The following is a 26,934-nucleotide window of genomic DNA, read 5'->3' on the forward strand; positions in this document are numbered from 1 at the left end:
GGAGTGTGAATGTGTTAGTAAGTCCAGTGTAGATTTACTCGGAGTGGCTTCTACTCTGTGACTGTTTAGAAGGAGAAATTAGCTTTCTGTTCTTCTCGCAAGGGGTGGCCTGAAACTCTCCAAGCGCTTGCATTTCTCGGCATGGACCCTAAAAACGTGCCGTCTGATTGCTGAGACTCTATAGGCTGGTGTTTGTTGACTCAGACTATTTTGCCAAGAACCTAAATGACTTGCTGCAGATACACTTCCAACTTTTTAGCTGTTTATTAACAAAATGAAACCCATATATATTAACAAAATATAAGCTATTTGGCATTCCAGAAAACAAAAGGAAGATGAGTAATAGGGATGGCTAACAGGAACAGTTCTGGAAATGGGTGATTTTTAACATCTTTTTCTAACATGGTCTCCTGGGGTCCCTCCAGTCTCCTAAAGATGTCTGTAAAATCTCATTGTGTTCTTATGTGCCTCCTTCACTCATTTTGAAGGAGAGTTGAACTGAGTTCAGTCAGTAGGGAAATAACGGTGAAAAAGAAAACATTTAGACACTTAGAAAGAAAGAGTCTGTGCACCCTCATAGGCAAGCACTTTCCAGGACAGCCCTGGGGACCTGTTGCCTCGCCTGGTTGCCTGGCCTGACTTCTGCTGCTCAGTGTGCCTCTTGACCCAGACTGCATGGGCTAGCAGAGGTCGATTCAGCTGGGCCTGGTGAGATGCCACGGATATTCACAGAGCTCACAGGCTGCAGGCATACCTCGGCGATGTTGCCAGTGCAGTCCCGGGACCCCGCAATAGAGCACATACCACAGTAAAGCAAGTCCAGTGAATTTTCTGGTTTCCCAGTGCACATAAAGGTTATGTTTACACTGTACTATAGTCTATTAAATAGTACGCAATAGCATTAAGTCTAAAAAAAAAAAGGTACATACCTTAATTTAGAAATGCTTTATTAAAAAAAAAAACAGGGTGCGTGGCTGGCTCAGTAGGTAGAGATTGTGACTCTTGATCTCAGGGTCGTGAGTTCAAGCCCCACGCTGGGCGTGGAGCCTACTTAAAAAATGATAATAATGATAATAAATACTTTGTTCTAAAGAATGCTAACCACGATTTGAGCTTTAGCAAGTTGTCGTCAACGATCACAGATCACCATAACTAATAGAATAAAAATGAAAGTGTGAAGTATTGTGAGAATTACCAGAATGTGACACAGAGACACGAAATGAGCAAATGCTGTCGGAAAGTGGTACCGATAGACTTGCTCAGAGCAGGGTTGCCACAAACCCTCGCTGTGTAAAAAATACAGTATCTGCAAAGTGCAATAAAGTGAAGCACAAATAAAATGAGGTTTGCCTATACTCTGTTCATTGAACAGGAATGGGTTCGTCACATCATCAGATGGCCCCAGAATTTGTCTGTAGGCACTGCCCTAAATGACTTATTTCCTTGGACACCACAGTTGCTTACTCTGAGAGGGCCGTTAGCATGACTGGGCTATGTGGAGAAGGCTGGGGAGGGTCCTGTGTGAGGACGCTGAGCAACAGGCCGCAGGGGCCCTGCTGGGAACTCACAAGAGAAAGGTTGCACACTTGCCAGCGGAGACTGAATGTCCACTCCTGGATTTTGATCTTGACCCTAACAGCCCATCCTGAGTTCTCCAGTAAGGCTGGGTAATGGCCCAAAAAGCTACTGACTTTGTTTTCACTCAGGCTGTTGATTCACCCACCGAGTGAGGGGGGCATGGGGTGGCTCCACGGCTCTGTTTTCTGGGAGGCTGGGGACATCCAGCATCCTGAATTTTTTTCCCGGCAGTGTTTGCACATTTCCATGCTCCTTCCATCGAAAGTCAAGTCCTCACTGATTCCTTAGGCACCAGCTGCGTGTGCAAGAACACCTGTGGGGGTGGCACACTTAGGCCCAGCATGAGGACGGGTGCCTACCTGGAGGCAGCCGCAAGGTCCGCGCACCTCAGCCTGTGCCGTTCCTGTTGCCGTTCTCGGATGGGCTCTTTGTTTCAGGTGGAGCTTCATCGAATGTCAAGTTCCAGCTAATGATGTCGTGCATGTTGTATCCAGATTCTGGACTCCTTATGCCTTTTTCATCTCTTAGCTGTTTCACTAATCTTGGCTGTTTTATTGGAAAAGTGGAGAGAGGAAGGGCAAGGAGATCTGACTCAGATTTGCTGCTTCTCCACTCTGATTGCCACGAGAGATTAAGTGAGGGCAGATGCTGACGTGGTTTTTTCTGAAATGAGAATTGACATTATTTGTGGATTCCATTTTTGTCTTGAGTCCTTTTTTTATTTGGCAAAATATATACGACATAAAATTTGCCATTCTAACCATTTTTAAATGTACAGTTTTAGTGGCATTGAGTACATTCACAGTGTTGTGGAACCATCACCACCATCCATCTCCAAAATTACTTTGTCTTCCCAAGCTGAAACTGTACCCACTAAACACATTCCTTGAGTCTTGCGTCCTCTCTCTCCCTGATACCTAGGCCTATGGAAATGTTCTTTAGCTCATTGTTTAAAAGGAAAAATAACAAGTGCAACTGAGATATGAAATGCCCAAGCCGAAGAGACTGGACTCCTCACCCCACTCTTCCTGTGAGCATTTTGTTGAAAAACTGTATGATGACTTTGGTTTTTCTTCCATTTTTGTGTCACTGACCTAGTGAGAACAATCTCCAGGAGGATCTCTTCGACCAGATCTTGGCAGGGAAGCTGGAGTTTCCAGCCCCCTACTGGGATAACATCACGGACTCAGCAAAGGTACCCATCTGGGTTTGTTCCTGTGGGTTGCCTTCTGTCGAGGGGCCCTCATCTGTCTCGTGGGGCTGTTGAAGCTCTTGGTAGTAAGTTCCAGGTCTGTCTTGACCTTTAGTGTGTGTTTCTTCTTTGAGTTCATTCCTCAGTATAGACTCTGAAACTTTAAGTTTTTAAAAAAAATTTTAAAAATTAACATATTGGTCTTACCTAATACCCAGTGCTCATTACAACACATACCCCCCCATGTCCATCACCCAGTTACCCCAACCCTCCAACCCCCCCGCCAACAACCCTCCAACCCCCCCGCCAACAACCCTCAGTTTGTTTCCTGAGATTAAACGTCTCTTGTGGTTTGTCTCTTTCTCTGGTTTCATCTTGTTTCATTTTTTCCTCTCTTCCCCTATGATCCTCTGCCTTGTTTCTTAAATTCCACATATCAGTGAGATCATGTGATAATTGTCTTGAAGCTCTTAAGCAGATTCTGAAGGCTGGACTGGCTGTCTTCCCAGTTTGCCCCTGCCACCCTCCTGTGTTCCTCTAAGCCCTAAACATTCGTTCTTTCATTTATTTAAGAAATATGTATTGGACACCCATCAGAGTGTGGGAATGAGACATACCGACTTGCCAAAAGGAACAGTACTGCAGGTTTTACACTGTGGAATGATGATAATAACCAGAACTCTGAGGAGAGAACATCTTGGTTTAATGTCGACCCTGGAGAGCACTTCTCTCTCGTGCTGCTGCCGCCGCGAGACATCCATGTGTGTGGAATGGCCTGGTAGGCCGCAGGCGTGTGGATGATAATAGCTGTGACGTGGAAATGGCTGAGCAGCTGTGTTGGCTGGTTCTTTGACGTATGTGGTGCAAACTCAGATCTCCGTGTGTATGCTGGAATTCCCCACCTCGTCTCCTCTGTGCTCTTCTTTTTCCAGGAATTAATCAGTCAGATGCTTCAGGTGAACGTCGAAGCTCGGTGTACTGCGGGAGAAATCCTGAGCCACCCCTGGGTGTCAGTAAGTACCCACATTCTCAGGGAAGGCACATCCGTACGTTGGGTAGCCCTCAGCATGCTTCCTCACCGTGGCTTTTGTGCATGCAGAGCTCTGCATCCAAGTCCCATGGCCGACGGACTGGCTGTTTTCTCTCATGAGCCAGTAGCGTGCAGATAGCTCTCTGCGAGAAAGCAGTTGGCATGAGGATCTCGGAGTATTTGCTCCTGCTCTGCGAGTGACCTGGGCAAGTCACTGGCCCTCTCTGGCCCTCGTCTTCCTCATCTACAAAGTGAAAGAGTTGGTCGGGATGCTCTCTTAGGAGCCTTTCACCTTTTGCCTTCTGCGCTTCTGGAGTTTGGGAGTTTTCAGGATTTGTCCAGGGATGAGCGTGTTTCAGACCTTGATCCCTATGTCTTTATGGCGCATGGTCACAGGAGAGTCATGGGAGACCTCCTACTATGGGTAGGGAGGCTGACACAGTCCCTGTCTGGAGCCAGCTGGAGGGGGTGTGATGTCGACCAGAGTTCTTTTGGGGTTGGTGGTGCCTCAGGGTTTAGGGTAAATGTGATCCATTAAATGGTGCTGGTGGGAGAGTTTGCATTTCCCTTACTCCCAGAGGCTCCGAAAGTGAGGTTAATGTATGTAGCCAAGGGCTTTTGCTAGCCTGTTGGGGAGGGTGTCTCCCTGGTCCTCTCCACCATCTCTGTGGTCCCACACATCCTGACGTCGGGCATGAGCCTCCCTGGATCCTGCCAGGTGACTTGGGTCTTAGCCCAAGTAGCTGAGATGCCACATTTCTTTATGAGCAATAAAGACTAACAAGTAACTGAATTCTTGATTAAAATAATAAACTTCATTAATTTTGATGTTTCCACGGGAGGGATCTGTACTAAATTCTGTGGGATTTATGTCTTACGGGGAGAGTCTCAGAAGCCCTAAAGAGTGTCCTCCTTTGTGCTCTTGGAGACTGGCGCTCTCTCCTCAGCTTAGTCTAGGCTTAAGGAACAGAGCAAATGGCCTGGGGTCTTTCTGAGGACAGAGGACTGCTACACAACAGTAATTATTTTTAAAAGGTCATTGTTCCCCTACCCCTGTGATAAAGATGGGCCCTTTCAGGAAGAGATGGTGGGGTGGGGGTGACTATTAAAGAAAACAAAATTTAGGTGTGAGAATCAGAAATCATGGTATTTGATTCTTTTCTTTCCTGTAGGATGATGCCTCCCAGGAGAATAATATGCAAGCTGAAGTAACAGGTAAACTCAAACAGCACTTTAATAACGCGCTCCCCAAACAGAACAGCACCACCACCGGGGTCTCGGTTATCATGGTAAGTGGAAGTCAGCAGTGTCTGGCCTGACTGCTCAGCCAGCATTGACTCTTTAGAAGTGAACAGCCAAGGGCTTTTCCTCACATGGAAGTTGGCACCTTCCATGTTCCTCTTTTCGCTTCAAGATTGGCTTGGCACACGGAGTGCCCCCATCTGGCTGACTCTTGGGCCTGGAGTTCTGGCGGGGGCGGGGGTGGGGGGGGTGGTTGTGCAGGACCAGCCAGGCCAGTCGGATGGGCCCGGGCACCGAGGAGCCCCTGGCTTCTCCTCCCGGGCTCGGCACCCTCCCTGGTAGCTGCTTCTGCTCTCATCTCTGTGGCTCAGGAGGAGAGGGGTTCCCAAGCCCGGGTGGGTTTACAGTCTGAGGAAGTAACTCCCTGCCTATTCGAGGCTTCACAAACAGACTATGTGAGGTAGGAATTATTCTTTGGGACCTGGGAAAAGTAACCACTAAAGTTAAACAAATTCCTTTTAGAAGTCAGTGTTTTGTGGCTTTTAAAAGTACAGAACAATGTAAAAAAAAAAGTATTAATTTTTTCAGGGTTAGATTTTATGAGACGTCAGTAACAGCGATACCCATATTTTTTCACACCTTCCTTCTTTCAGAATGTTTTTAATGCAGTTTATCTAAATCCATAAACACAACAAATCAAATATGGCATTAAAGTAAGGGAAGTAACAGTAAGGTACATTTAGTAAAAGGGAAAATAAAATCAGAATAAAATTGAGCCGGAAGTGCAGTCAGCTCGCTGAACCAGGCCTGAGCCCTTGCTGAAGTCGGGCCTTAGAGCTGGCTGGGAGCATCTCCTCTCCTGTTGGGGCACCGGGGCACCGAGCCACCAGTGTTGGGGGCCGTGAGCTCTGTTCTGCCTGTGCCACTCACAGGATCAGGGCCAGAGTGTCAGCTGGGGTGGCTTCGCACTCAGACTTTCTAAGGAGACAGGTGCCTGAGTTGGTAGCAGCTTGGCCACCCCTGACAAGCTTGGGTCTTAGTGGTACCCCGGGCCAGCTGGGCGCCTGACAGCCAGTGATGGGCCCTCACCGTAGTTGCAGCTTTCTAACTCAGGAGAAGCCTCTCACCCTGTGGAAAGGTTCAACTTGTGCTCTACCTGACTAGAAGGAAAGCAGTTGCTTACTCTCTGGCACATTGTAGTCTAGGAACCTTTGCTTAAGAAGATTCCGGGTCCAGACAGAAGCTGGAGGGACCCCCCCCCCCCCCGCCATGCTGTGAAGAGAGAACACTGGGGGAGGTTTTGTTGACATTCCACCCTTCAGCACCACGCGTGGTCTGTCGTTCTCCTTTCACCCCCCGGGAGGCTGCCCTCTGGATGTCCTTGTAACTCCCTTATTCCTCCCCTGCAAGGAAGTGTGCTCTCTCCCCGCTTCCCTCCCCCAGACAGAGCCTGAGCTTGCAGAATGGGTCTCTTGACATGTTGCAGGACATTGGCGTGCTCTGTGCCGAAGTGATGAGAAGGCCTCTTGAGTTGTGGTTTTCTAGCATTTTAGCAGCATTCTGCTGAAAGCCCCGAGAAGGTCAGAATTGTCACAGAATTAAGCTTAAACACTTAGAAAAGAACCATCTTGATTGACTCAACAGCTTGAGAACATTTTCAGGAGGTTGCCCTGTAAGAGCGAGCACTGATGGGTGGGATGGATGGCCAGTTACAGACCGGCCGCATGCACTGGAAGGCAGCTTCTGTGAAATGTAGAAAGAAATGAAACATTAAAAATTGGTACCCTTGACACATAATGAAACCCCTTAAGAAGAGTGTTTTTTAGAATCAAAATTTAATAACTATGTTAATTAAGCTTCATAGTCTCCCAGAGGAAGGACCTTTACAGGACTGTGCCCGGGCTTAGGAGAGTTTTACCATCATTGCCTGGGTCATCGATGGGCTTGGGGCCCACGCAGGAGTCACGGTCCAAGGCCTATGGCCCCACCAAGGCTCTGGAACGATCCAGCCCTTTCCCTTATGGCCCAAAATAGGCTCCGTTCTGGATCATGACAGTTAGAGCCTCTCAGAACCTGTATCTTAGGGTTTACAAGTGGTATTTTTCCACTTGCTGATGAAGGAAATCAATAGTCACATTTCAAACCCCTGAGCTTTAACTGGATGGTTGTGTGAAGGAACGACCGTCTCTCATATTTGTAATTCCAGTGGTGACTGTGTGTTCTCATGTGTGTTCAGTTGTCATTTTGAGCATGTTGGCAGGGTCCCGTCTAACCTCATGTTCCCTACACAACTCTGCAGGTTGTTAGCTCTGAGGAACTGCTGAGTGGCATTATCACATTCAGTACCTACAGGAGAAATCAGTAAAGCTTGTCTCTGGAGGTACCAATTCTCAATGGCCAAAAAGCTGGCCTGTGAATTTGGGGCTCATTCCCAAAAGCAGTGGCAAGAAGGCCCCCATGGGGATGTCATGCTAATCCTCACCCAAGTGAGGACCTGGCCTGGGGCATGGTTGTGTGGGGGCAGCTTGCGATGCTTCGTGTTGTCCTCCTCCTCCTCTTCACCACTACTCTGTGTCTGTGTGTCCTGCCCTTAGGAACAGTTTTCCATGTTTTTTATATTCAAAGTAAAGAACCACAAAGGACTCTCCCTGGTATTCATACGTTCTCATAAGGAGCGTAGGTGAGGCTGACCTGGTTTCCTACAGAGACAAATAGTCGTGGAAGTAGGATATCCGTGCCCGGGGGGTCGAATCCTCAGGTGACTGCTGTGTAGCTGCCAGTCGGAGCCGTCCTGTCTGCCGTCACTCCCCGGGTTCTCGCGCCCTCGCGCCCCAAACCCAAGTCCGTGCCTGAGGCGCCCGGGAGAAACTGGTAGGACAGGCATGTGAATTACAGCGGAAAAAGTAAAGTTGATGCTATTGTCTGCGTTTGATTTGACAGTTTGATTTGACAGTGTGAGAGACACTTCAGAGTTTCACTGTGTACCCAGTTGAGACTGTGGGGAATCCTGAAGCAGAATTCTGGTACTCACCATGCTGTGCTTAATCAGAGCAACTTCTAATTCGCAGCCCCTCTTAAATCTGCATGCTTGTCTCAGACCTCTGACACCAGTGTCCAGCCCTCAGCTTCTCAGCGGTGCGGGTCTCCTGTACCTACTGACAGCCTTTCCAGCCAGCAAAACATGCCCTTGGAAAACTTGAAAACTTCCCAGCTTGCCGCGTTGCCTGCCGTCCCAGATCAGGAGCTGGCGGGCGCAGAGAGGAGGACCCCAGGAGTTCTCCTGCTCGGGGCTAGTTTTCACTTGGTGACAAAAAAGCATCTTTTTGTGAACAACATAGGACAAGTACCTCTGCGAAGGCTTTTGTTCTCTTTCTTCAGCTACATTTCCGAAGATGCATTTTTATCCGTTAGACAGGTGTGGAGCCTTTGGGATAAGAGAAGAGAGTTCTATTGGGTGAGGTTTTGGCCTAAGACAGGCCCGTGTTTTTGAATAGCACTTGGGTTTTCTTTGACTTGTCCGTAGTACCCTAAAGGACAGTGCCTTTGCAGGGCAGGCTCCAGGTTTTTCCCAGGGGGCTCATCCCAGCCTCGAGGACGGGACGAGGCCATCTTGTGGCAGAAGAGGGAGTTTCTAAAGAAACCTCGTTCACGCCGCAGCTGGTAGCCAACCTGAGAAAGGATGAATTCACATGGAGTGCTCTCCCCGCTCAGGCGGATGATGTTTCTTTCAGGGGGAAATTTGGGAATGATTTGGGCCTAATTTAAGATAGACAAAACTGTTTCAGTCGTGTTGCTTCTGTTTGAAGTAAGTCTAGTTTCTGTCCCCGCTTCTCTCCCCCCTTCTCCTGCCTGTCCCGCTGCCTGCATTGCTTCCCTCTGACTAGGTCCAAGGCAATGGTATGTACTAACCGCACTGCGATGCTTTGCTCTGCCGCACACATACATGGTCTCTTGACAGGAAGAGAAAAGGAGAAATAACTGGAGAATTGTTTCCTTCGACCCAGGAGGGAGGTTGTGGTAGAAAAAGAAGTGAATGCTGCCTCTCCCCATGTTCAGCGCCTCCTCTCCTATGAGGAGCTTGCAAGCTTATTAAAGAGCAATGCTAAGTTTCTGATTTGGCTTTTCCACAGTGACCTACCCTCCAGGTAATTGAAATTGTCCTCGGAAAGTACTGACTGTTCAGCTTGAGCTCGGAAGGACCTGTGGAGAACGCCTGCTTCACAGCTGATACCGAGTGCCCTCAAGGCAGCCACGCAAGCCCCTCGTAGAAGGCCCTGTTGTTTATTCCTGTCTCCTCCAGACCTTGTAGAATACTGGAAGAATCTGTATTACCTTTCCCCTCCGGGTAGTTAGATGACAAAACACCTTCTGATCATTGTGCCTTTTTAGCTAAAGGCTAACTTAGAACTGAGACCTGAGAGCGCCTTTGGAAACCCAGTGAGATGACAGCAGGCTGGGCTTCACTGCAGAAGCAAGCAGTGCTCAAACTAAGGCAAAGGAAGACTTAAGTCTCACCTCTGAGTCTGAGGTCAGAAAAGCAAGGCGATTTCTTCATGTTTGTGGCCGTTTCTGTGCTCCTTGAGGAGTTGAGCAGATTAGAAACTTCGGGCATGGGGCCCCTGGCTGGCTCCGCCGTGGCGCGTGTGGCGACTCTTGATCGCAGGGTTGTGAGTTCAGGCCCCACGTTGGGCCTGGAGCTTACTTTTAAAAAAAAAACAAGACAAAACGAAACATGGAGGTATAACAAGATAAAACTGCCCAGGAAGAGAAGAAGAGCAGATCAGGTGATCATGGAGGATCTAAAAATGGGTAATGGCGCACTATCAGATGGCGGGCTTTTAGAGATGATACGGCCACTTGGGTTGTAAGGGGATTACTTATTTATATGACATGAGAGTCACTCTTCAACCTGTGAGGAAAAACTTGCCTTAGAAAAGCTAACTGTCAGAGCCTTAGCATTCTCGTAGGGCTTGCTTATTGTCCCAGGATTCTTCTGGGCATGAGATCTGGGCATGGGAAGAAGCACTCAGAACTCAGGCCAGTTCAGAACCAGACAAGGATCGCCTCAGGCCGCCATCCAGGGCCGCCTGACGCTGAGTGAGGAGCCGAGGCCAAGCGTGGCCAACTGCCCGGGGAGGGGTGTCCTCAGCCACGGCTCTTCCCTTAGGCTTCTGTTAGAAGAGAAGCTCGATGTTATTTCTCCTCTTCTGTTTCCGAGTCCTGTGCATGCTCTCGTGCGCTCCTGTCGTGGCAGCTCTGACCCAAGCCTAGGCCGGGCTAATGTGTTGTCTCCACTGCTCTCTCCTCAGAACACAGCTCTAGATAAGGAGGGGCAGATCTTCTGCAGCAAGCACTGTCAGGACAGCAGCCGACCTGGGATGGAGCTGACCTCTCCAGTCCCTCCCTCAGCCTCAGCCGAGGAGCCCCCTGTGTCCGCGCCGGCAGCAGCCCCGGCCCCTCCGGAATCTCCCACACCCCCTGGTACCCCTGCTGCCTCGGGCTGTGATCGGGCAGGGACCTGGCGCCGCCACCGTGACTGAGCCCCAGGCAGATGGGCTGGAGCCCCCGCGCTGCTGGAAAGCCCCTCTTCTGCTCGGGCCTGCCGCGCAGTCCCCTTACTGAAGAGCCTTTCTCCGCTGCCTGCCGTCGGGAAGGTTGCTGGCACCCCCGAGGGCCGCCAGGAGCCAGGAGCTCTGTGCCAGGGCTTTGCTTCTTTTCATACTCTGGGCTCTGCCCTCTGGTTCTTGGAGGGCCCTGTGCAGTGGTAGCCTTGGTGACACATATTCAAAGTGGCTCATTTTAAATTACGTATTTTCGGTTCAGTGGACATTGTACAGTGTCACCAGGAGAATGTGCAACTTTTATCTGGGATTTAATGCATTTTTATAGAAACACTTTGGACGAATCAAGATCTCTCCCTTATTTAAGTAAACTTGGAGTGTTCCTTTTTTTCTCACGAGGAACTTAGAACTGCATTTGTCCCTTTGTGGGTGTCCTATGAGACGTGACGCAGTACCTCCCTCAGCGGATGGGGTTTGGAGGGCTGGCTTTCTGATGGGGAAGTGAGCACCCAAGAGGCCAGTCTGGTCATCAGACACTAATTCCAGACTTTGAGAAGTGCTTTTGGGTGCCTGGGGAAGCAGCCCACCATAGAGCTTGGGGTGCCGGGCTTACCTAAGACGACACTGGATACTGATTTGTACACAGATTCCAGGGGAATGTCACTCTGTCCCCTAGACATGGTGTGTTCTCTCCCCAACTCTTCCCACATATGTATCAGGAAATGCTAACGAAGTTGTCCTTTGGGCTTTTTCGTGAGAGGCTTGGCGCATGCAGCATCACCCGGGCCAAGGTGGCTCCTTCTCAGCAAGCCGGCTTCTAGCAGAGCAGGATAAACCAGGCATCTGAGCAGCCACCAGACTCTATTTCATCATCTGCTTGTCATCCGGAGCTGGCCGGAAACAACTGGGGAAACATGGGCCGAAGCACAGTCAGGACTGGGGCAGGAAGGTGCTCCGCAAACATCCTCGGTTATTAACCTTCTGGAAGGCTGCTGGCAGTTTTTCCGTTTTTCCCCACTACCCTGCCCTTTTTAATAATTGTACATAATTGGTAGATTTGTTTTACCCGCTCATCTTCTAAACTGGTGGGCCCTGTAGTTCATTCTCATTGTTAGACTTTTGCCTCTTACAAGTGTACCCAACCTGCAATAAACCCTTCTTGAGAACAAAGTGATGGGGGTGGGCAAAGGATTGTGTGGTGCTGTTTTGCAGGGCACGTGTGATCAAAGCACGCTTCCGTGCCCCAGGTTCCCGCAGGTGTATCTGTGTCTCTTTATGAAGTTTCGGGTGAGGAGGGGGAAGAGAGAATGATGCTTGGGAAGAGCATGTGAAAGTGCATCTTGGTCAAAGTGTATTTGGTAACAGGTGCAGAAACCCACAACAAGAGCTCAGGAATAGATAGGGAAGAGTAACGTACAGCAGAGGAATCCCGTGGAACCAACGTCAGGAAGGTCAGGCTATATAGGAAATAGGGAGTCAGGGCAGCTTTTCCGCTGTGTCTTATCCCTGTCTCTGACTCAGACGCTGTGCTGTCTCCTGTCTGCTGCTTTGGGTGCATTTGGGCTCTTGGTTTCTGTTCTCTTCTAACGCCTGCTCGCCTGCAGCCCTGGTGTAGCCTGGTCCCGCTTCTGTCCCCGGCTTCTCAAGGCTGCTTCCCGAGGCCGACCTTGAGACCATCTCCTTCAGCTCCAGATCTCTTCCTTCACACTGCTGAGGGAATGAGACCCGTCTGCCTGGCCCCAGCCACGCGATGATTTCTCCCTGGGCTGGTGCTGGCTCATGATTTGATCCGGAGGCTGGTTACAAAACGCAGATGGGCTTCCCGGGCCCGCGGCTGCGGCAGGTACGGGCCTCAGGAGGAGGGCAGTTTCCAAAAAGCCGTGATGTACAGGTCTAGACCCTTCTGCACGTCTCTGTCCTCACTGAGGAGTTAAAGAGCAAGGCTTTCACGGCTTCCAGTGGAAATATTTTTGTTACTGGTGCAGGAAGAGCTCGTGTCAAGGGAAGAGGAGAACACGGAAGTAGGGATGGAGCATGGCCTCTGGGAGGGATCAGAGTCTGAAACCTGAGCTCCTCCCTGGGACTGAGGTCCAAAGGCATTTGCTAACAACTTAAGAACGGAATTGCCGGACAGCGCTGTGTCGGCTGATAAGACCAAGGAGCATCTTCTGTCCAGCACGTGCTCCCGCCCTCTGCGCCCCCCTCACGTGGCCTGGGACATGGTGGGGGAGGATGGCCTGGAGACAGGAAGTGGCATAAGTAGGTGTGGCAGCACAGCCTAGCAGTCCTTCTGGGGTTCTCTTAATCCCACAGACACCTCGAGTGATGTGTGCTGGTAAAGGAGCAAACCAGACAGTTTGGTGGCATTACCCAAGTAACGGGGTTGGCAGGAGACAGAGTCACCATGCAGTTTTAGGTTCTTCATCTCCAAAGTGGTGCTCTTTGGAAGGTGCCCTGTCGGGGGTGGGGGGAGGGGATGCAAATCAAGGCCCGGATGTGAGTGGTCATCTCAGTAATGATCCTTAATAAAGGCTCTGACTCTACAGGCAAGTTGCTCATTTGGCCACGTGTTTAGAAAACATTCTTCTGTTCTCAGAATCCAGATTAAATACAGGTATGTAACTGCTGGTTCCTCCGCTCCTGCACGGTGAGAGTGGCAGGTCCTTGTTGGATGTTCATTCTCTTACTCCAGCAGGGGATCTAACCTTTGAAGAAACTGACCTTTGAAGGGATAGAAAAAGGGGAGTGGCGGCCTGCTGAAACCGTCCTGGGGTGCCTGCCGGGCTCAGCGCCTGGGCCACGGGTCAGGGCGGGTGTCTCTCTTTTTTCAGAAAGCTTGCTGTGATATGGAAATACATGGAATATATGGATTGAAACCATTTGGCAGAACTCCCCCGAATATTTTCATGGATATGACTGTGAAATGTGAATTTGAAAACAGGATCGTTCAGCACAGACCACATGGAAAGAAAGGGTGCTGACCTATGGTGTTGTGGGGAAAGACTTCTAGAACAGCATGCCACCCCCTGGAAATGCGGTGTCATCCGCTGAAGGTGGCATTGTCTGGTGGCACATTAAAAAGGAATGGGTGAAATTAATTTTGTAGTATATCTGATTTAACCCAATGTCTCTACAGTATTGAACATGCAACCAATGTAAGCAAAATCTTGGAGATATATTTTTTTTTTTATCCTTGAAATCTGGTGTGTATTGACATTTCCAGCACATCTTGGTTGGCGATCGGCACGTGGTGAGTGCTCGGGAGCCCACGCAGCTATGCCGGCCACACCGGCCACTGCAGCTCTAAAGACAAGCCACCTCTCGGTCTTTGTTCCTCTTCTTTTTTTGTTTTGTTTGTGCATATGATGTGGATGACGATGTAGAAAGAATGCTTACCTAGGCTTTAAACAGGACGGCTGATTTAACATGACTCAGCAGGTTAGAACACCGGTCCGGACCCGCGGCATGAAATCAGGGTGAGGCGCTGAAGTTCTGCTCCTGGCCTCGAGCGGCCGCGCGTGGGACAGACCGGGGCGAGCAGTGCAGCGGTCAGCGTCCAGGGGGCGCCGCACAGCTGCCTAGCCGTCGGCGTGGTCTGAAACTGCGCCGTGACCAGTGCGAGCGGGCCCTGGGCCTGGAAGCCGAGACCTCCTGCGGCTGCAGGTCTGTTCGGAAGGCGTGGAGGTGTGTGGCGCGCACGAGGCAGTGGTCATCCGAGGGACGGCAGCCAGAGGGTGCGGGCTTCGAAGCCTGGGCAGCCAGGGACTAGGGGACAGCACCGTAAGGCACGAGGGGAAACGAGACGCACGTCCGCTAGATGTCTCTAGCTGTATAAAAACGTGTTCCATAGCCGCGGGTGTAGACTCATTGTACTTAACTGTGGATGGTGGTCCGAGGTTAGGTAGGAGGCACGAAGGGTCAGATGTGACTCTAATCAAAGGGCAGCCCAGTGACAGAATTAGCTGCTTTCTGAAGGAGTGACAGCCTAGTCCTTGGAAATGCTTAGCTGCTAAAGAATAAGCCCCGCCGAAGTTTACAGTTTACAGAGTACTTCCTCCTGTGTCACTGAGCCATTCCACGTCCGAGAGAGAGAGAGAGAGAGAGAGAGAGAGAGAGAGAGAGGTGTGAATGTCCGCACTCCGTAAGTGAGGAAACTCGGATCAGGAGCTCATCCTGACGTGCTGGAGCCGGGACTTGCTGCTCCCGGTTCCCAGGGAGGCTAGGCTGGCCTTACGGCTGGGCTGTCCTCTAGGCGGTCAGACATGCTTTAGATGGGACGTCTGTGTCCCAGGCAGAGGTGGGATGGGATGGCGGAGACACCTGGCAAAGTGGTAGAAAAGTGGGGATTGAGGAGGCCTGAGGTCACAGGGGCGGCGGGGAAGTTCTGTTAGACGAGGGGAGTGGTTTCTCCAGAAGGAAGTCGGTGTGTGCGTCTTAGCTTAGTCTTGGCCAGTGGATTTGAAGGGGGCCCCCCTATGATAAAGCCTACGGCCTTGAACTCAGTCAGCTGTGGGAAGGTGCCCTCACTGGACAGCTGAGGGGAAGGAAAGGGTGCAGCTTGTACACAGCCGGCCCTTCGCTTCTGCCCCACCCTTTCCCAGACAAAACCCTGTCATTTGGGGCAGTGTGGTCAAGATGGTTTCAACCCGGTGGGCTGAGTGTGGTGAGTTGTGAGGGTTGGGCACCTGTCTGTGCAGAGGATGAAGTCGGGTCTGGGGAATGTCCTTCAAGTTGTCCAAGTTCAAAGCTGCAAAGCAGCCAGTTGCTTCCTGCCAGGTATGAGGAAATAACAGCCTGCCTAGCTCCCCCCACCCTCAACTTTGGTTTTGGCAAGGAAAAATATTCCTGAACTTGAGACAGGAAAGTAATTCACTGCATGTTTCTGGCATAGCACTGCTGAGGTCTCAGAATTCATAGGAACGTTTGTGCATTGCCTTCGTCCTTTGCTGGAGAGCCTGGCTGTCTCCAGAAGACAGCTTGCCTAAAGACCAAACCATGCTCAGTTTCATTGGAACAATGTGATATCCCTTGGTTTGAGCAATCTGCATTTTTGGTTCATAGCAGGGAGGGCTGGGAGTGATGTGTCAGTGTCATCAATAGTAGGCTTGGGTTTTTAAATAGTGATCTTATGACGTTGGGAGACCCAAAAAGTGCATCACGGACTCAACTCTTCAAATCTATTTATAGATTTGATTCAGATGAAAATATAAAAGGTGTTTTCCCCACATATCTGAGAGGAAATAGACAAAAGAAAATTTAACGAATATTTTTTGTACTTTGTTAATGATTTGCTATTTTACAGTGTTTTCCTTCCGTTTTACAGTGTAGGAAGTTTTTAAACTTCCCAGCTTGCTTCTGCTACAAAAAAGGGGAGTAGTGAGGCTGGTTGCTCTCCTAGTTGAAGTAGAAAACACTCTTTCCCCAGCAGTGGGGCAGAAAGAGCCAAGGACAGGCACTGGCATAGTTGCTGATAGGCACGGTGTGTGCAGGTTTTGAGATTCACGGCACGTCCTCCTTGTTAATTTGTGAACACGCTTTGGCCTAATATGAGGTCATATGATGAGATGAAGCTGGGGGCTGGCTGCTACCCCATGACGTGTAATGCACCCGGGAACCGGCCGAGCTTCCCCAGCAAGCTCAGTGGTAGGATCCTTCATCCCATGTGGATGCAGAAGGAATCTGTGTCGTTGGTGTGCTATGTTCTTTCCCAGTGATGGCGGGTGGGCAGGACAGTGCAGTAGGAAGGACCAGACCAGGCCCATGATTTGTAGGGCCAGGAGCTCTTGAAATCCTGTCCAGTAAAAACCTCTCTCTCCCCTAAATTCCTGTCTTGGTAGCTATGTCCCGTTATTTTAATTCAATTCTCTTTGCCAAAGAAAAGGGTGCGAAGTGGAAGTGCTGTCTGGCTGTATGGGGGATTCCTGGCCATCTCCGGCAGACGTGACCCTCACCGGCTTGCTACCCCACTGGCCATCTGACAGCAAGGGTGTGTGTGGGTGGGTGGGTGGGTGGGTGTGGGTGTGTGTGTGGTTGTCAGGCCGCTGGCCCTTGGGCTCTGCTCCGCTGTTGGAGCTGAATGGCAAAGGGCAGCCCCAGGTTCCAAGCTCCCTCACGTCCTACACGCAGCTTCTTGGTGTTCCTGTGCGGGTCACTGTGAATCTTCATGTCCTGTAGGCTGATCAGTAGAAGTAAATGTTTCAGCGGGCAAAATCGTTCCTTTTGATTGAATTAACGTGTTAGAATATTTATTTATGGCTGTTTGGTGTACTCTGGGGAGTGAGATTCTCGTCTGAGAGGGAATCATCCATCAGTGTGTGTCAGGGTGCTTGTCAAATTTTCATGCCCTGTATTCACTCAGCCCGCCTGCTTTCTCCCAGAGATCCAGTGTGCTGTTCTTAAGTTACAGATCCTCAAGGACTTGACTGGTGGCGTTTCAGTAAGAATCAATACTATCAGGGAGGAAAATCTGAATTTCTTGAGGCAGCGCATTTTAAAACCAGCCGTAAATTACCGTATGGAAAGGGAACACAGCACACTTTCAGCCACGGCCATTTAGTGAGTGTGCTGCCAGCCACGCTTCCCGTCTGCATAGCTCATCCAGTTTCATCCCAGACCACCTCAACTTTTACTTTTTCCCTTCATTGGTTTAAATTTATTTGAAGTAATTTTTTTTAAGTAGCTAACATTGGTTAAAATAAGTGAATGTTGAATAAATCCTAACAAACAAATATGGTAAACAGATTCTGTCTTAGCCCTTGTGTTGACACCAGCTATATTTGTTTTATGAGTAAAGGAATATGTAACTAATACATACGTAAGTAATGTGTATTATGTTTTTGTTAATTTGCCATGGTTGTGAGTGAGTTTTAAAACCAATAAAGGCAGTGGAGGCACCAATTTTCTTCTTAGGCTCCAAGAGGAAGTTGCTGTATTCACTTTGCTTTAAGCTTGTAGAAATGGGGTAGCTGAAGTATCAGATGCTTGGCAGAGGATGTAGGTATTCCAAATTTTCTTCTACCATTTTCCCTAAAGTTTCCAAAGTGAGGATGTTTAATTAATTTACCAGTAACTTGGGTTTTTCTTTGATCTAAAATGTATATTCTCACATCTATTTTTTTCTTTCTTAATGGTTTATAGAACAGTGGTGGATTTTAGCTATAGGTCTAGTGTTCTCCTCTGTGTAAGTAAGTCTTGATAAGAGGGAGGTGTCTGGCCACGGTCCATGTTCCTATTTTCAAGAGAGTCTCTTATTGATTATTGTTCAAAATCTGGGACTAAACCAGAGTTTGACATTTTCTTTGCAAATAATTGTTTAACCAATGTTTTAAATTAGCAGTGAAAAGATATTTTGAAAAATTCAATTACAAATGCCATTTTAATATTTTTTTCGGTCAAACTGAGTTGCTCCATTCCAAATCTTTGCTTTTAGAGAAGAGCTGAACGTTGGAAAATAGGAGGGGACCCCTTTAGGTAAGTTACGAGAGAGAGAGAGATGCTGATTTCAACTCGATGTTCACAACTTAACAAAAAATTTATTTATGCAATACAGACCTTTTCTCAAATAGTTTTCACAGATTTCCACACAGCAATCTACTAGAAAAGTAGAATTATACAACACCAAAATAACATGTTTCTTAGTACAAACTGCTACTCAAAGGAAGGTGAAGATATTTAGTAACAAAGAGAAGGTCAGATGGGTGTTGCTTCCTACACCACCTCTTCGTAGCCTCTGTTCTCAGACTGGAGTGGGGGAGGGGAGCCCGGCTGATGGCTCTGCCTCAGTGCCCGGGCACAGTCAAACCTCAGGGGTGAGCTTTGGTACTTGCATTTACTTTAAAAGAAAAACAAACGTTGTGAGCCCACGAGCCTTGCCATCATTTCATTTTGGTGTGCTATGAAGACAACGTATCAGGAAAACATTGTAAATAAAACATTGTAACTACTTCACACTTGCATAACATTAGATCCTTTATGTTACCCACACACTAAAATAAATGAACCTCCCCCGAACCGTAATTTTCTAGGTCTAAAGCATGCTTGAACAATAATATTGATAGAAATAATTCGAGATGTTTTAAATTACATTTACCATAATTTAAACATTACTATTTAATTTAAATCCCAGAAATTCCAGTGCTGAAGAAGCACGATTGCTTGGAAAAATACAGGACCCAGAGTACAGCATAAAATTCCCTATCCCAGTATTATAACCCATTTCCCTATTGTTAAAATCATGTATTTCTCAAGATTACAGATAAAGGGAAGTGGTTTTTCATAATATAGCTAGAATATGTGGGTTTACTTGCTCCACTGTATGTTTCCATAATTGGTGAAAATAGACTTCTCATTATGACTAAAAATATAGATTTTTTAAACTACAGAACCCAGCAGCCAATTTTCTGCTTTGCTATTCCCCCCAAAAAAGTCAAGCAAAGTCTACAAAAATAGCAATTAACTTTAAAAAATATTTTGCTTCTTAGAGCAAATTTAAGTTACATTCAGATGTGATAACGATTTCTAAGAGAAAGATGCTCCCAATTACCACCCCCCCCCACACCGAGGCTGGGGGCCAGGCTGCCGCGCAGCTGTCACCGTCAGTAGCGGGTTTGGTATTCGTGATGCCACCGGTTAAAGTCGTTGTAAAACAGCACAATGCTTCCTGAGGCCATGCCAGAAATGATGCACCTGGGAGAAGCAGAGAGAAGGAGGGGTTTACAAACTTCTCTGTTTCCTAGGGCTCTGTTCCTAAAGAAAGAACTGCCTTCCCCAAATCTACAAGGCAAATCTAGAAGACGGCAGTGAAACCTAACAATCTGTGAGGACTGTGGTACGTTTTCTGAGGATTGGGGCACAACACTGAGCAAGCTCAGAATGCTACCTCCCATACGCCACAGCACGGCTTGCCTTCTTACTGAACGCGAGCTGGTGTGTGCAGGATGAGTCACTAACAAACACCTGTTAGACCTGATCACTTCGGGGGGGGGGGGGGCGCTGGACTGGTGAGCCCTAGCTTTTATTTTTATATGAAATTGAAGTCTAGTCGACATGCAAGGACACGTTAGTTTCAGATATACAACATAGTGATTCTGCAACGCTGCACATTACCCTGTACTCACAAGCGTAGCTCCCGTCTGTCACCATGCGATGCCAGCACCATACCACTGTCTCTGGTCCCTATGCTGTACCTTTCCCCTGTCTTTTCTATGAGGTATCAGAAGCAAACTCAAAGTACTTGCTGGTGGAGGAAGTGGCACACAATTACGTGACGGAGATCTCTCTGGCAGGGACAGAATCAAGGAAGAGTAAGAAAGCAGAGTGCTGCCTGTGACTTGGGCCGAGCTCTGCTCTGCAGAAGATGTGGACGGGGGCCTAGTCCTCATAAGACTGTGAACTCACTGAAATGATCACTGAAGACAGGAGCTGCCGCTGCGTGCTCCCCTGGCCCTGAGAAGGTGGTGCAGGGAAAACCTGCAGAGCAGTGAGATGAACAGTTTAGGGGAGCTTATTACCATAGACTTTCCTCTGAGTGGTCTGGTAGGGCCAGTCCTTGTAAGTCATTTTCAATATCCTTCCTACTACCTCCTATCAAAAGTAGGAGCTAAAATGTGCCACTACCAAAAAAACCAACCAAACAAAAGGCAGTAATGAGGAAATGACAGACAAAAAAAGCTCTAAGACACATAGAAAACAAATAGTAAAATGGCAAAAGTCTTATCAGTAATTGCTTTAACTGTGAAGGTGTTGAACTCTCCAATCAAGAGACACTGGTACAGTGGATAAAAAACATGATCAAACTATATGCTGTCTACGAGATGGTTGCTTTAGATCCAAAGACACAAACAGGTTGAAAGTGACAGGATGGAAGAAGATATTCCATGCAAATAGTAATGAGAGAGCTGGAGTGGTGTACTAATGTCAAAGTAAGCTTTAAGTCAACATCTGTTATGAGACAAAGGACATTATCGATTAAATGGTCAGTTTATCAAGAAGATATAGCAATTACAGGCATACCTGTTGGTTCTAGACCACTGCAATACAGTGAATCAGATGAATTTTTGGTTTCCTGGTGCATGTGAAAGTTACGTTTACATTTACACTGTAGTCTAGTGAGTGTGCAATAGCATGTCTAAAAAATGTACATACCTTAATTAAAATTACTTTATTGCTAAAAACTGCTAAGCATCATCTGAGCTTTCTGCAAGTTGTAATCACAGATCACCGTAACAAACAGAATGAAAAAGTTTGAAATACTGTGAGAATTATCAATGTGACAGACACACAAGCAAATGTTGTTGGAAAAATGGCAGACTTGCTCAACACAGGGTTGCCACAAAACTTCAGTTTGTAAAAATAGTATCCGCAAAGCACAATAAAATGAAGTGTGCCGTACAAACATAGGTGCACCAAATATCAGAGCCCCGGCAAGATACATGGAGCCCAAACTGACAGAATGGAAGAGAAAAATAAACAGTTCTACAATAATAGTTGCAGACTTCAGTACTTTCAAATAATGGGTAGAACAACCAGAAGGAAATAGAGGACCTAAACAATACTAAAAACCAAGTGGACTGGGGCATCTGGGTGGCTCAGTTGGTTAGGCGTCTGCCTTTGGGTCAGGTCATGATCCCAGGGTTTCTGGATTGAGCCCTGCATCAGGCTCCCTGCTCAGCAGAAGAGACATTTTTCTCAAGTGCGCATGGAGCATTTTCCAGAATAAAGCATGTTAGGCCACCACACTAGGCTTAATACATTTAAAAATCATACAAAGTATCTTTTCTGATCATAATAGAACTAGACATCAATAACAGAAGGAAAACTGGAAAATTCACAAAAATATAGAAATTAAGCAACCAATGAGTCACAGAAATCTGAATAGAAATTAGAAAATAACTGAGACAAATGAAAACAAACACAACAAATCAAAACAATGCAATGCTGAGGGCAGTTTATAATGGTAAATACATATATTAAAAACAAAGATCTCAGTAAACTAATTCTACACCTTGAACTAGAAAAAGAGCAAACTAAACTCAAAGCTAACAGAAGGAAGGAAATAATAAGGATTAGAGTGGAGATAAAATAGAGGATAGAAAAGATGGGAGAAAAATCAAGAAAAGCAAGAGCTCGTTCTTTGAAAAGGTTAACAAAATTGACAAACTTTTAGCTAGATTGACTAAAAGAGAGGACCAAACTACTAAGATCATAGAGATGTTACTACCAAATAAAAGAGGATTATAAGAGATTACTAGGAACAATTGTATGCCAACAAATTAGATCAAATGGAATAGATGAAATGGAAAACTTTTTTCTTTTCTTTTTTTTAAAAGATTTTAGGGGCTCCTGGGTGGCTCAGTCAGTTAAGCAGCTTGCCTTCGGCTCAGGTCATCATCCCAGGATCCTGGGATTGAGCCCCATGTCAGGCTCCCTGCTCAGTGGGGAGTCTGCTTCTTCCTCTCCATCTGCCCCTCCCCCCGCTCATGCTCTCTCTCAAATAAAAGCTTTAAATAGATAGATGTTAAGTAATCGCTACACCCAACATGGGGACTGAACTCACAACCCCGGGATTAAGAGTTGCACACTCCAGTGACTGAGCCAGCCAGGTGCCCCTGAAATGGAAAAATTCTTAAAAACACACACTATACCAAAACTAGAGCATGAAAAAATAGAAAATATGAATAGACTTATAACTACTAAGGAGACTGAATCAATAATCAAAAGCCTCCCAAAAAAGAAAAGCACTGGACTAGATGGCTTCAGTGGTGAATTCTACCAGACATTTAAAGAACAATTAACATCAACTCTTAACTTCTAAAAAAACTAAAGAGAACACTTCCTAACTCATTCAGTGAGGCCAGCATTAACCCAGACACCACAAAGTGTCACTACAAAGAGACACTAAAAGAAATGAAAATTACAGATCAGTATCCCTTATGAATACTGCTACAAAAATCTTCAACAAATATTAGCAAACCTAATTCAGCTGCATATTAAAAGGATTATACACCATGACCAAGATGGGTTATTCTTGGAATGCAAGGATGGTTCAACATACAAAAATCAATGTAATCTACCACATTAGCAGAACTAACAAAAACCTACTGAATCACCTCAACTGATGACCAAGAGGCATTTCCCAAAATTCAACATGGTTTTATGATAGTACTCAAACTAGGAATAGATGGAAAGTACATAAATATGGTAAAGGGAATTTATGAAAAACCCACAGCTAATATCATACTCAAAGCTTTTCTTCTATTATCAGAAACAAGACAAAAATAAACACTTTTACCAGTTCAGTATGGTACTGAGAGTTCTAGCCAGAGCACTTAGGCAAGACAAAAAAAATAACCATCTGAATTGGAAAGTTCGAAGAAGTAAAATTATTTCTATTACAGATGATATGACCTTATATGTAGGAAATCCTAAGGATTCCACAAAAAGACCTGTTAGAATTAATGAATTCAACAAAGTTGCAAAATATAAAATCAACACAAAAATAAGCTGCATTTCTGTACATAGACAATGAAAAAAATCTGAAAAGGAAATTAAGAACAATTTCATTTACAATAGCAAAATGAAAAAATAATAAATTTAACCAAGGAGACAAAAAATATGTATATTACAAACTATAAAATGCTGCTGAAAGAGACTGAAGAAAATATAAATGGAAAGACATCTGTGTTCACAGACTGGAAGATTTAATATTGTTAAAATGACCATATTAGCTAAAACAATCAACAGATTCAACCCAATCCCTATCAGAATTGCTCCCCTGCTTTTTTTTTTTTTGAAAAATAGAAAAACCCATCTTAAAATTCATAATGGATTATCAAGGAACCCCAAATAGCCAAAAACAATCTTTAAAAAAAAAAAATCAGATGTCTTGTACTTCATGATTTCAAAACTTCCCACAAAGCTATAGTAATCAAAACAGTTTGGTACTGGCATATGGACCAATAGAATAGAGAACCCAGAAATAAACTCATATATATGGTCAAGTGATTTTTGAGAAGTGTTAAGACCATCTAGTGGGGGAAAGGACACTCTTTTCAACAAATAGTGTTGGAAAAACCGATACCCACATGCAAAAGAATGAAACTGGATCTTTATCTACCCTCCTATACAGACATGAATTCAAAATGGATCAAAAACTAAACATGAGCGTTACAACTCTACAACTCATAGGGAAAACTTCATGACACTGGATTTTGCAGTGATTTCTTGCATATGCTGAAAGTGTTTGCAATGACAGCAAAAAAAAGACTTCATCAAAATTAAAAACTTTTGCACATCAGAGGACACTATTAAGAGTGCAAAATCAACACCACTGGTCATTAGGGAAATGCAGATCAAAACCACAGTAAGAGACCATTTTACACCCACTGGGATGGATATGATTAAAAATAAAAAATAAACCACAACCAGGACATAACAGGTACTGAGGATGAGGAGAAACTGGAGTCCTTGTGCACTGCTGGTGGGAATGTAAAATGGTGCAGCCGCTGTGGGGAACAGTTCGGCAGCTCCTCAAAAAGTTAAACATAGAATTACCGTATGACTCAACCATCCCACTCCTGGCTGTCTATCCCAAATAAGTGAAAACAGGAATCTGAACAGATATTTGTATGTGAATGTTCATGGCAACATTATTCACAATTGCCAAAAGGTGAAAACAACCAAAATGTCAACACATGAATGGCTACACAGAGTGGCATGTACTATTCAGCCTTAAAAAGGAATCAGCTTGATACATGCTACAACAGGACAAATATTTTATGCTTCCACTTCTACGAAGTACCTGGAAGAAGCAAATTCATTGAGACAGACACTGTGTTGAGGTGAGCGGGATGGAGCTCTGGGAGGGAAAATGGAAGTTAGTGTTTAATGGGTACAGAACTTCTCTTTGGGATGATGAAAAACTTATGAAAAGAACTGGAGACGGACAGTGGTGACAGTTGTACTACAGTGTGAATGTACGTAATACCACTGACTTGTACACCAAAAAGGTGGTAAGTTTTATGTATATGTTAGCACAATGAAAAATGAGGAACTAAAATCTGTGACTGTATATTAAGAAGAAATAAGATACCGAAAACTATCTCCCCAAAATTTACCACTTGGAAGGTTTTAGGAAATAAGGCAAATCTCTTCATAGAATTCTCATGGACAGAGACACAGGCATTTTATATTAAACATGTTTACAGCTCTGAAATCTTAAGAGAAAGTACTCAAAGAAATATAAAAAGCTTTATGGCAATATAATGACAGTCTTTGTTACTTAAATCCTGTCAGTTGCTGGAGAATTCAGCCTTTGTCCAAGAGTGGCAATGCCATCAAAAAGAAAATCACACTTTAAAAAAAAACCCCAATAGTTACTGGCTTTTTTGATTGCCCAGGTGATTCCCAAGACCCAGTCTACCCATCAGCCCATTTAAATAAATTCCCTCCAGTTTTTCCTATCCCCATCAGTAGATCATGATTTCAGTGTTACCTCTGGTCGTAAGACAGCGCCATGGCCCGGATTCCAGCATCGCAGCCTGGATAGGCAAAGAGGTGCTTGAGGTCAGACACCTGCCAGACCATGACCACACCGTTGTCTCCTCCTGTGAGCAGGTACTGCCCATCTCGGCTCAGCTGGATGGCCTAGGAGAGACACAGTAATATTCAGTAGAGCTGTGGCCCTAGGAGAATCCCGGCTCCCACCCCGTGTTTCATTCCTCCACCATGAAGCCACTCAATGCAGGGAGAGAGTGGACGCATGTGTTCCTAAGGAGGTTTTAAAGGAGGTTTTAGGAAATCAGGAGTTACAGAAAACTTTTGCCATTTTTCAAAAATCAAATGGACAAAGTTAGGCAGTGTTTGAGGTTTTGTTTTTTTAATTTTTGCTTTTTTAAAGATGAGGTGGCAAACTCTTCCAGCTCTGTGACTACTATTTAAATTGCTGTGGCCTGGGACCAGCATTCTAAAATGAGGAGCCTCCTGGCATCTCTCGAGTTGTAGTGTGGATGTGCCAAGCCCATTTTGTACCAAGGCTGGGCAGGCAGTGCTAGCTGACCTCAGATCCCCAATAAAACACTGCTGCCTTTGGGGCGAGGGCCCCACAGGAGAAGACCGAGAGCTTTAGCACCTTCGCTAGGCCTGCTGGATTTTTACAGCAGTTAGGAAGACAGCTTGGCAGATAGAGAACCAGCTTCCAGGGTGATTAAACCCCAGGTGAAGCATTTTCTCCTTGCCCCAGGACTGACTGCTTCCTGTTGGTACGAACAGGAAGTACAGACATGGAATTAGCTCTTCAGTCCTGTAAATGCGGCCAAATGCAGACCACTGCGTGTTTTTATATGACTTTTTACATTTTTAGTGGTTGGAAAAAATTGAAGAATAATATTCCATGACATGTGAAGATTATATGAATTCCAAATTTCAGTGCCTGCAAATACGAGTTATTGGAACATAACCACACCCGTTCATTTATGGCCACTCTCACAAGTGACTACAACAGAATACAGAGCCTGCAAAGCCGCAAATGTTTTTTATCCTTTTACAGAGAAAGTGTAAACACCTGTAATCCTATGTCTACCTGGACAGTGAATATGGGAAGACAGATTGTGCTAGTAAGCCAGAAAGAAAAAAATCTAACTGCTGAAAATATATTTTACTCTGGTCTGCACACAGTTTTAGTATAGTTGCCTTAAGTCTGTAACCTGCCCTTTGACAAAATTTTTAAAAAATCCTAGAAAAGTAAGGACTGTTCCATAACCATTCAATTCACATTTACATAAATGCCAACTTTTACTGGTCTTTGTATTCTCAAGAATACAAAAATACACCTAAGGAAAAAAACCCATGTATGGAAGATAGTTACAGGTAAGAAGTATTCTCTAAATCTTAACCCAATACATTAATAGTAAGATTTTTCAATATAAGTAAAAATCAACATCCTTTCCCCCCATTCAGGTCACAAATGGCGATCGCTAAGGGCTACCAGGGACCTGCAGTATGGGCTGGGGCAAACAATTATTTGCTACACTTACAAAATTCAGCTGATGAAAATCCATTAACCTTATGGTTGTGGTTCACTTGAGTTTTATACCTGAGGCTTTCTGCTGGATAAGTGCTATAGTAAAACATAAATTTAAACTATTAATCTTTAACTCTTTGTTCTAGTAAAGAATTGCTAATCCTAGTTCTGTCTGGACTTAAAGCCTGGATTTTTAGGATTATACATTTATTGGCATCCAAAACATTTTAATAAGCCAGGTGCCTGCCGAAGTGAAAAAGTATTTTGTTGGCCTTTCTCAGGAGGAGCCTGTCAAGTTCCCCGGTGACATTTA

General features: G+C 45.9%; 2 protein-coding genes across 5 annotated transcripts in view; one reads left to right on the forward strand and one right to left on the reverse strand.

The window, feature by feature from the left end:
- The window catches only part of DCLK2 (doublecortin like kinase 2), a 142,643-nt gene extending 128,881 nt beyond the window's left edge, over positions 1–13,762 (forward strand). For 3 of the 4 annotated variants that reach the window (XM_008685466.2, XM_008685467.2, XM_008685468.2), the window contains 4 exons: positions 2,677–2,773; positions 3,703–3,783; positions 4,973–5,089; positions 10,352–13,762. In XM_008685466.2, the coding sequence (XP_008683688.1) occupies positions 2,677–2,773; positions 3,703–3,783; positions 4,973–5,089; positions 10,352–10,582 (526 nt within the window). In that variant the 3' untranslated portion in view covers positions 10,583–13,762. Of the gene's footprint in view, positions 1–2,676; positions 2,774–3,702; positions 3,784–4,972; positions 5,090–7,982; positions 8,066–10,351 lie in introns of all 4 variants that reach the window. The other variant, XR_005833899.1, reaches the window with a different exon arrangement.
- A 4,353-nt stretch (positions 13,763–18,115) lies between these two features.
- Positions 18,116–26,934, reverse strand: part of LRBA (LPS responsive beige-like anchor protein) — a 762,114-nt gene continuing 753,295 nt past the window's right edge. The window contains exons 56-57 of the mRNA XM_040626351.1: positions 25,095–25,246; positions 18,116–19,288 (exon numbers count right to left, since the gene is read on the reverse strand). Of these exons, the coding sequence (XP_040482285.1) occupies positions 19,198–19,288; positions 25,095–25,246 (243 nt within the window). The 3' untranslated portion in view covers positions 18,116–19,197. The remainder of the gene's footprint in view (positions 19,289–25,094; positions 25,247–26,934) is intronic.

This window comes from Ursus maritimus, unplaced genomic scaffold (genome assembly GCF_017311325.1).
Source record: "Ursus maritimus isolate PB19 unplaced genomic scaffold, ASM1731132v1 scaffold_11, whole genome shotgun sequence".
Classification (NCBI taxonomy): domain Eukaryota; kingdom Metazoa; phylum Chordata; class Mammalia; order Carnivora; family Ursidae; genus Ursus; species Ursus maritimus.